The 9,814-nt window shown below is 37.1% G+C and overlaps 4 protein-coding genes across 4 annotated transcripts; 2 read left to right on the forward strand and 2 right to left on the reverse strand.

Moving 5' to 3' along the window:
• Positions 1–3,061: 3,061 nt before the first annotated feature.
• On the reverse strand, positions 3,062–4,762 carry LOC136408381 (trafficking protein particle complex subunit 13). The gene is made up of 7 exons (XM_066389324.1): positions 4,629–4,762; positions 4,323–4,576; positions 4,145–4,269; positions 3,880–4,094; positions 3,605–3,831; positions 3,450–3,550; positions 3,062–3,394 (listed from the first exon to the last, which is right to left on the reverse strand). Exons 1-7 carry the CDS (start codon positions 4,660–4,662, stop codon positions 3,127–3,129), a joined length of 1,224 nt encoding a protein of 407 aa, XP_066245421.1. The 5' UTR covers positions 4,663–4,762; the 3' UTR covers positions 3,062–3,126.
• A 268-nt stretch (positions 4,763–5,030) lies between these two features.
• On the forward strand, positions 5,031–6,837 carry LOC136408131 (uncharacterized). Its single transcript, XM_066388963.1, has 4 exons — positions 5,031–5,274; positions 5,324–6,353; positions 6,400–6,463; positions 6,522–6,837. The coding sequence occupies exons 1-4, from the start codon at positions 5,144–5,146 to the stop codon at positions 6,707–6,709; spliced, it is 1,413 nt and encodes a 470-aa protein (XP_066245060.1). The 5' UTR covers positions 5,031–5,143; the 3' UTR covers positions 6,710–6,837.
• Positions 6,838–6,926: 89 nt separating this feature from the next.
• TTLL12 (Tubulin tyrosine ligase-like 12) lies at positions 6,927–8,746 on the forward strand. Its single transcript, XM_066388961.1, has one exon. It carries the CDS (start codon positions 6,943–6,945, stop codon positions 8,737–8,739), a length of 1,797 nt encoding a protein of 598 aa, XP_066245058.1. The 5' UTR covers positions 6,927–6,942; the 3' UTR covers positions 8,740–8,746.
• A 14-nt stretch (positions 8,747–8,760) lies between these two features.
• On the reverse strand, positions 8,761–9,442 carry tsu (40S ribosomal protein S12 homolog tsunagi). The gene is made up of 2 exons (XM_066388964.1): positions 9,173–9,442; positions 8,761–9,119 (listed from the first exon to the last, which is right to left on the reverse strand). The coding sequence occupies exons 1-2, from the start codon at positions 9,360–9,362 to the stop codon at positions 8,818–8,820; spliced, it is 492 nt and encodes a 163-aa protein (XP_066245061.1). The 5' UTR covers positions 9,363–9,442; the 3' UTR covers positions 8,761–8,817.
• Positions 9,443–9,814: the final 372 nt, after the last annotated feature.

Below are 9,814 nucleotides of genomic sequence, written 5' to 3' on the forward strand. Positions count from 1 at the left end.
AAAAAAAGGAACAGAGGCGCAGCTTGGCGTTCCAAGACAATTTTTAACTTTTTGAAGGATAGAACCTTTTAGTCAAGTTCCACCTGCGTAATGACCAATGTGATCCGGCCCCCATTTATTTGTAAAGACCTATCAAACTTGACACCTTATTACGCAGACAAAAGATGATGTTAATTCCGCTCTTGGTACGACTTCGGTTCCTCAGTAATTAGATAAATTGCTATGGAGGTATATGGACTTCCAGCGAAGAAAAACCAGTACTACACCGTGTCTTGAGACGCGGTTAGTTCTGGTTAGTTCGTCCATGGCGTGACATATACCTGTCAAGTCGGTTACAAATTGTTGATTCAGTTACGTCTTGAACGCAATTTTGTGTTCCCTTTAATTACCCCTTTGATACGTCTATGGCTAAATAATAAACTTGACAGTTCATTAAGTTGTCTAAGGCTTTAAACTAGTAAAAAGGCAGCGACGTAGCTTTCCTCTAAATGCTGTATAGAGGTGCTGTTTTTTTAACTGTTATTAAGCTTCTATTTTAGCCTGTTTTTGACCCCATCTGATATGTCACTGGATTTTCATCATGAGACATTTTTCTGAAGGCTCGTTCTTCAGGACCCGTTAAACTTTGTACGAAGCTTTTAATTTTAAAACACAGAAAAAGGCAATGGAGTAATTTTCTTCTAAATGCCGTGCAGAGATGCTAGTTTTTGAATCGTTATTAAGCTTTATAATTAAGCATCAAATATATTTCTGGAGAGTTCAATTTTTATACGAGACAGTGGCGAACTTACGCACGCGATGAGCAGTAAACGGAAGACATATCACTTTTAATCAATTTCTGGAAACGCATAGGAATTTTCTCGATGTATTCGCTTAATCTGTTCCCGGGATTTTTTTTAAGATAAATTTTACAAGATTTGATGTCTTATTTTTTAAGCCATGGCGATTTTCCTGTGATCAATTACGCCAGTGATTCATAAATGACACTCAATTCTATACGATTAAAATACCATAATTGCAGTCGTACATACAGCCCATTATACCCATAGGCTGTGGTTCCGGTGTTTTGTCCCAGAATCGGAAACAGTGGCACAAAAATCACTTTCGATTGTTCACTGTTTCGGCACTGTTTGCCGCTATTTTACCGCACTGTCTGCGGCTATTGTTTACTCACAATATAACACTAATTATTGGGTATATAAGGCCACTCAGGCGAGACTATTGTTGCGAAACCCAGCACAGAGAAAACCGTAAATTAAAGGGAAAAGCTGGCTCAAGAGCGATCATATTTCATTGCATTTGCCAATAATATTTACAACCTTTGGGAGGTTTTGAAGAGGTTTTATGGTGCTCATCAATTATAGGGGATTCTGAGGCGTCTTTATTAGGGCTATATAGGTGTAGAGTTTGTCTGCAACTAACAAGTTTATAAGCTTCTATGGTAGATGATAAATGGTCAAATGGGAATGACCAATGAATGGGCATAAATTCAAATTATAATTTCAATAACTTAACGTCCGGCCAAAAGGCGCGAGCCATAGATTCTTAATTACACGTGTGTTTTTCAATAAACCGCCCATAAATTGCCTCGCAGTAAGCAATTCATTCGCATTTAAATTTATTTATGTATTATCTATTTGTTTGTTAACATCTTAAAGATTTATTATAAAGTGAGTATTTCCCTCGTTATCTCTACTCTAGGCAAATATTGAGCTTTGGTTTGGTTGCATAACAATTACAGACATCCTACTGCCATAAAGCACTTGCCCATAAGTATTAAAAGAAAACACCCTTTGTTTGGTGTGTCAATATGTTTATGAAACTCGTGCACTTACCAGAAAGCTTGCAAGCACTTTAATGTCATTATGGTGATGATCATCACATTGTGCCTTATCAAAACTTCTCGCACCAACTACCGCCGTTATTGAAACTGAAGTGCAAGAACAAGAAGCTTATCAGGCCCTGAAAGATCACTATTATAGGGCCGGGCGAGTGTTAATTAGGTGTGGTGGGAGGTTCAGGTTAGTGCCTCACGTAATCACGACTCGGTTATTTACTGCATCTTGGAAAGAACTGAGTGAGTACAGATTGGGATAAGGGCAAGACCGAACTAAGATGAGAAGATAGATGGGCCCGATGGCTTGGCCCAAAACGCCGTTCCGGTCCTTATTCCGGCGTAATTTTCTCGGTGTGGATTTCAGCCAACTGTTGCCCTTAATTAGCTCGTTAAAGTCGCGTTATGGAATTCAATTCTAATTAATTTATAATAAGACGAGAGCGCTGATTCGTGATTGATGGTATACTATAATATGAGAATGGTATAATTTTAAGTCCCATAAGTGGATTCTGTTGTTGTCGAATTTAGTCGTACATACATTATTCGGTTATTTCGTGCTTCAAAAATTTCGTTGATTAAATCGCAATTTTAACTTTAAAAGTGCATACTGTGGGAAGTCTCATTAGAAACGCAAAATTGAACTTGCATGCTATCTATTGCAGACCTCTTTAACTTCATAGTTCTGTAGTTCAATAAAAGAACGCTTCCTGTAAGGGGACATTGCAAGTTTTAGCAAGGCACGGAGAGATGGCACCAAAGGACTTGCAATTTTAATTTTTTTGTGTATACCGGTGTCTCCTATTATTAATCTTAATTGTATTGCAACCCATATGATCCCTAATTTCCAAGTAAAGAAATTTTGTAGAAATTTCCAATAACCGGCATTCCTTTTTTTAATTAAGTCCTTGCCAAAGTCCAGCTGAGTTCTTAGACGGTTTTAGAGCCTTCATTTATTTTTTTTAAAAAGGCAGTGTTGTTCATTCTTAATAAAAAACTTTTTTTAATTAAATTTCAATGCGATTAAAGTCTCCTCGAATCAAAATTTTTCAAATAAAATGGTGAAAACAGCAGAGTTTTTGTTCAAAAATGTAGATGCCTGTTAATTATTTTCATAATGGTGAATGCGCTTTGTAATCGAAAACGTAAACGTTGTTGAAAGCAAAAACTCTTTTACAATCGGTTGGGTTAAGTTTTACTCCAAATCAAAATAAACTATACATTTCAAAATTTTTTTATTGAATCAATAAAACTTTAAAACATAGGTATAAATTTAAAACAGACTTTAATTTTCAATTATTGGCCTTCTCCTCACTTTTATTCTCACCTAAAACAACAAAAACGTGCCCCAACTCATCGAACGTGTAAGTTCGTTTCAGAAACGTGTCAACCAATTTAATTCCAGACAAAGTTCTCAAACCAGGCACTAAAGGAATGCATTTAAATTCTAAAATTTTGTAGCTGTGAGGCGTTAGCGGCTCCAGTTTGCGCCCTGATATGTCGCACCAGGCAATGTTTTTAGTGTTTTCCAGATAAAGCACAAAATCTACTGTTCTTTCTCTGAAAAAGAAAAAATTAGAAACAACAATTCCTTGAGGATATTTAAACATAATACCCATTGTTCACTAGTTTACATTTAAAGGTGAATAACTGCTCTAAAACTACAAAATTAGGTAGTTCCATTATTGATAATTTGATATCCCCAATATCTGGACTCTAAAACAGATAACTCCATATTGCTGTTTGATCATAATTATGTGATAATTATACCATTCTCTGCAATTGACTAGTTTGCAGCCTTCCTTTTTCTCCTAAGTTTGATCTCCATACTATGTCAAGCTTCCCAATATTAGTTGCCCCACTCAATGATTTAACATCAGAAATCAGTTTCTCATTTGGTGTTAAACAATACAAGTACTGGCTGATGTTTTGTGGATGCAGTAAGGTAACTTTGCCAAACACACTGCCCCCACTTGGAGCTTCATTCAAACAGGTCACTATAATTTTGTTTTTAGCTAGTATAACATACTTAAGCCAAGGTTTACCATTAAATAAATGTGAAGCATCTAAGGCAACCTTTTCCAAGCAAATGGGGCCACTTGTAATATTCTGAACTTGAGCCTCTAGGTACACATCATCATTTTCTGCATTATAAAACTTTGTTTTTACATCCAAAGGCTTTAAAACCTGAATTTTAAAGAACTTCCTAAATGACTGGGGAACTCCAGCTGAGCTCTGGTAAGACACCTCACAAACCAAGCTGCAATCGCATTCTTCTATGCTGTGTAATATCAACAACTTTAAACTTACATGTGAGGCCCAATTTCTTTGACCTCATGATGAATCACAGTATTAACAGTCTCATCTGAAGAGAGCTGTGCAGTGGGGGGATTATTAGCCAATGGTAATCGCTGAGAGCTTGTTTGTAAGTCAACCTAAATGCAAACGAAGTTCACAACCTCTTAAACATTTTACTATGACATATTACCTTCACAGTTATATTATAAACAATTTGTTTGGTTTCACTATAAACGCAGATATAGCTTGAGAAGGTTTCTCCTAAGTAGATGTTGACAGGGTTTTGGGGCAGCAGCAAAAACTGACCAATGGCTAGGGTTTCCGAGCCGGGCACTGCTGTGGGGGTCTGTTGCAGGGCGTTATTCAATAAATTGCCTGGTAAATCTTTGCTGTCGCATGTTACAGGCAGAGGGCTCGCCAAAGTGGGACGCGTGAGTCTCATCACTACATGGAACGGTTTTTTTGCATGGAATTACAGTAATGACGTGCGGGGTACCTTTGAGCGCTAAGAGGTGCTCTTCTGCTTCCATTGTGGATGATTTTAATTGTGAAATTTACAGGTTTTTATGGAGAAAATGTAGTTTGGGTATGATTCGCTTTTTGTTTACGTTGTCAATTTTGACAATCAACAGTTTGCAAACGTAACCTTTAAGTTCCGGGTTGCTCCCTCTATTGATCGAGTTAAATAACTTATTTTATTTCTGACGTCAGAAAGTGCCGTGGCTTCAACAGTGTACTTATTTTAAACACTGCTCATTACGCCGTAAAAGTGGGGTATGGGTGTCTTAATGTCGTCAGCAAATCGCCTAATGCTGTCACATTTAATTTATTTTTGCTTGATAATTTCAATTATAACCTCACTTTCCGATTTCATTTTTTTAAAACAATTTTAACATTTTTCCTTAAATTCAAAAAACACACCGCAGTTCTCTATTATCAAACGTTCTTCAATGCAGGTTCAATCTACAGGTGAAGTTGACTCTCAAGAAACGTCTTGAATTTGCTGCAATAATGGGCCTCACTAATCGTGGCTCACAAAGTCCCTCACCAAAACTCCAATTTTTGCCCCTTGACCCCTCAGAACCAGTTCCCAACTCCCTCGCTGAGTGCCTGAGCATTTTACGAGAAATACAAAATTCCAAGTAAGTTCTCAACCCTGAAGATTCAACAACACACTACAATTAACATAAGAATCACCATTTCAGACCCCCTGCTGGATAATCTTTGTTGTTGGCCAAATTTTTGCCTAGACTACTATAAAGATTTCTTTGAAAATGATGAGCCAATACTAGAAACATTAACTGAGACCATGAGGACCCTGCGGCGATGTGCTGTGCATGATAAAACTGCTACATATTTAGTTAGGAAAGACTCAAATTTGTTAGTGTTTCTAAACTCAGTTGTTCCAAAGATAGTTGCCCTGCAATTACAAAAGGACATTTTTGTAAAAATATTGCTACAAGTGATTTTGAATTTGTTGAGTGGAGAAATTGAGGAGAGTAAAAGACTCAGAAGAGAGGTGTTGAGGTCACAACTGAATATTTCTGAGTTTATGAAGCTTAATATTTTTCCATATGAAATCAGTGCACTACTATACAATGCTTATTGTGACCAACAAATAACTAAGGAAGACTTGATTATGTGGGTTTTAAAATCTTTTGCTGAGGATATGAATCACACAAATGAATACTTGGACATGTTAATGGGAAAAATCATTTCTCAGGATCATATCTGGCAACAATTTCCTCAACTCCCCTCAGGCTATCGATTACAAATTCTAACTTTCCTTCAAGAAGCCTTAACAAGCCCTGACAAAAGCACATTAATAATTAAAATAAATCCTCCTCAATATTGCCTGCAATGCCTGGCAAGAACCCTTAGCAACAGTGGCAACATAGTCTTCCAAACGATTCCCCACAATACAGACTCAATTAAAGAAGTTTCGGTGCTTTTGCAAGTTCTTGCACATCTTTCAAGTGATGAATTACACTTGAAACATCTTTCAAATGAGAAAGATTTATTGATAAATTGTGGAGTTCTGCTTATAAATGCACACCGGCTTGGAAAGTGTGAAGGAAGTGTATTTGTGCCTATGCAAAAATTAGAAGAACTGCAAAACCCCAGTGAGGGGTTACGGGGAAACCTGGTGTTTGGTTTTAAGGCAGATCTAGTTCGGTTAATTGCAAATTTGTGTTGGAAGAATCAAGTGATGCAGGATTTGGTAAGAAGTCAGGTTAAATTATAAAATATAAAGATGAGCTTTTTAGGCCAGGGAGGCTGAGCTTATTCCAGTTTTGTTGGATTGTTGCAATATGGATGCCAAAAATCCCTGTAAGTTTTTTCAAGTAGGTAAACGAGTCTAGGTATTCTGAGGCTTATGTGATTTTAGTTATTATTCAATGGGCAATTCTGGCTGTTCGCAATATTTGTGAAAACAACAAGGAAAATCAATTGATTATTGGGAGTTTGACACAAAAGAAGTTTATTAATTCTGAGGTTTTGGAGAATTTTGGGGTGAAACTGCATGACAATGGGAAACGGAGCACTGGTATTGTTATGGATAGAATTAAACGCTAAAAATGCGTTGTCTTTGATTTATATTTAATAAAATTAGAAGGAAAATTTAAGAAATCTTGAAAATGCTCCTCTATTTTAGTTATTCTAGTCCACATACAATGACGTCACGCAGATATAACTTTTTTTACCTCCAGGACATGAATTTTGTGTGATACTAGTCTAACCCTATTTTTCACTTATCATAACCTTACATTATAGCTTCCAACTTAAACCGCAAAACAAAATTCTGCAAAATGGGGCTTATCTCCCCACTGGATACCTTCCTCAATCAACACAGAGATCAATTACTCTCCTCCGGAGTACCTGAACTTTACTGGGAGCCCCTATACCGCAAACTACTAACTCAAACCTTTGATGCAGGCCAGTCTTTTCAACTAGTAAAAATCGAATACGATGAGCTTCCGAAACCTCATGACCCCCTTTGGGGCCTGCAAGCGATTAAAGACTTGGACAAAAGCGATTCTGAGCAAATTTATTTAGTGGATCATGCCTGGACTTACCACATAACTGAGGCTCGGAAAAATCTTCAATGTGACTCTCTGAGAGTGCGTCTGGCCAATATTCTTGGGTTAGATTGTGAATTACCCCGTGAGGAACTTATAGGGAAGATTTTTGAAGGTATGTGGAGGATTAATGGGACTTATAATGTGCGTAATGTGGATAATACTGAGCAAACTCAGATGTGGTATATCACCGATGAAATTGGTTGTGCCTTACAACATAGTGACAATCCCAACTGCAGGATGGTGCCCTTTTTTTATTTAAGTGGGGGCATTTATTCCTTGTTATTTCTGCAAGAGAATATAGAGGAGGGTGAACTTATGTGTAGAGATTTTGCTGAGGGTATTACAGATGTTGTTAGGAGAAAAGCAGCTTTATTGCCTTGGGTTCCTAGTGCATTTGAGGATATAGATATTCTGGCAAAAATTCCTGGTGAAGAGTATTTTATCAGTGGGCATATCGCAGAAACTCTGCCAGACTTTCCTAGAAAATTAATAATTCCTCAGAAAAACAAAAAATATCTTTGTTATACTCAGTATGACTTGGTTGCAAAGTATTTAAATGATAAACAGTTTGAAATCACTGCCAATGAAGATGAGGCAGATATTTTATGGTACACAGAGCATTTTAGGGACTTCAAGAAATTTAGTCAAGAAAGCCCAACAAAATTCGTAAACCAATTTCCTTATGAGTATGTTTTAACTGTAAAAGACTTATTGTGCATGACTTGTCGGAGGTATAAGAACAATTCTATTCAAGCTCCATGGTTCCCTATCACATACAATTTAGTGAATGAGGTAGGAAGCTTTGCCAAATACTTCCAGAAGCAGGAATCAGAAGGAGCAGACAATAATTATTGGATAATCAAGCCTTATAACTTAGCCCGAGGCATGGACATGCATATCACAAACAACTTAAACTACATCATGAGACTACCTGCCACAGGACCTAAAATTGTTCAAAAATACCTAACAAATCCAGTTTTATTTTATCGGCCAGAATGTGAGGGCAAAGTCAAATTTGACTTGCGATATGTAATTTTGCTTAAATCCATAAAACCCCTTGAAGTCTATGTGTACAAGAACTTCTTCCTAAGGTTTGCAAATAAGCCCTTTGAGTTGAATGATTTTGATGACTATGAAAAGCATTTTACTGTGATGAATTACACAGAGGGGGTGGTTTTGAAGCATTTAAAATGTGAGGAGTTTAAAATAGAATGGAAAGAGCAATGTGCTGGCTATAATTGGGAAGTGATCGAAGGGAAAATATTGGAAATGTTAAGGAATATTATGGAGTGTGCCACTGCAGTTCCACCTCCTTGTGGGATAGCAGAAAATGTTCAATCCAGAGCTTTGTATGCTGCTGATTTGATGTTGGATTGGCAGGATCAGGAGATGCAGCCCAAAATTCTTGAGATCAATTACATGCCTGATTGCGATAGGGCTTGTAAATATTATCCAAATTTCTATAATGATATTTTTAAATTGTTATTTTTGAACGAGGATAGTGGCCATTTTTTTAAGCTGTAGTTATTCACAAATAAATAGCTATTTTATTACAAACCTCTTTTTAATTGTTCAAATTAGGATATAAAACTACACAAATTCTTAATGCCTACGACTCTTTCTCTTGGACTTTTTAGGTCCCTTGACAAAGCACCAATCAACTCCAATGGTTTGTCCCAGTAGAGCGGAACCATTTAGAGCTTCACGAGCGGCTGCAGCCTCATCGTAAGTATTGTACTCAATCAGGGCATAACCTTTTAAGAACCCTGTTCGTCTGTCTAAGTTAATGCTGATGTTTTTAATCGGGCCAAACTCAGAAAATTTTTCAGTCAAGTCATCCTCGTTCGCTTCTTCATGTACTGAAGTTATGAACAAAATCCAGCCTTCCACTGACTTTTGGGGCCCTAGAAGAAGTTTTTTTGGTATTAGATGTAATGGCGTTTTTGAAATTTATTACCAGGTTCATCCCCGTCTCCACGGTCTATGCTCTCGTAGCCACGAACTTTCTCCTGATCACGAGGCTCGTTAGCCCCAAAACCGCGTCCCTTTCGCGTCACTACTTTCTCTTTCAGCCTCAATACACTTTGATCTCCTTCGTCCTCCACGTCGATATCGCCGACATCGTTGATGTCTAACACGTCCGCCATGGTGTTTTCGGTGAAAAATATAATCCAAAAAGGATGGTCTTATTGAAATAAGGTAGTTACAAGTAAAATTAGGGCTCCAAAATTTCTCCTATGTTTGGCTATAGATTTTATATTAACGGCTTTGACAACTTAGTGACTTTGACAGTGATGACATGACATCATTTTGAACCTTGTTTTCAATTGTTTATTGAATAAAAAAAGGCAGAAGATGGTCTCCTGGGTCTTCGTAATGTGTAAAATGTATTTCACACAATTTGAAGTCTTGTTAGTTCCTCATTAATTAGCGATGAGTAGTAAAGTGTCCTGGTTATATTTATCTTTCTTTATAACGGTACGATGCATAGAGGCTGACATATTTTGGAGTTGTGTAAAGAATTAAAAATATAACCCTACTTTTGCACGTTGTTTTATCGCATTGTTTTGAAGTTGCATCCGCCAACCAAAGAAGTCTC

Source organism: Euwallacea similis, chromosome 4 (genome assembly GCF_039881205.1).
Source record: "Euwallacea similis isolate ESF13 chromosome 4, ESF131.1, whole genome shotgun sequence".
NCBI classification, from domain to species: Eukaryota; Metazoa; Arthropoda; class Insecta; order Coleoptera; family Curculionidae; genus Euwallacea; species Euwallacea similis.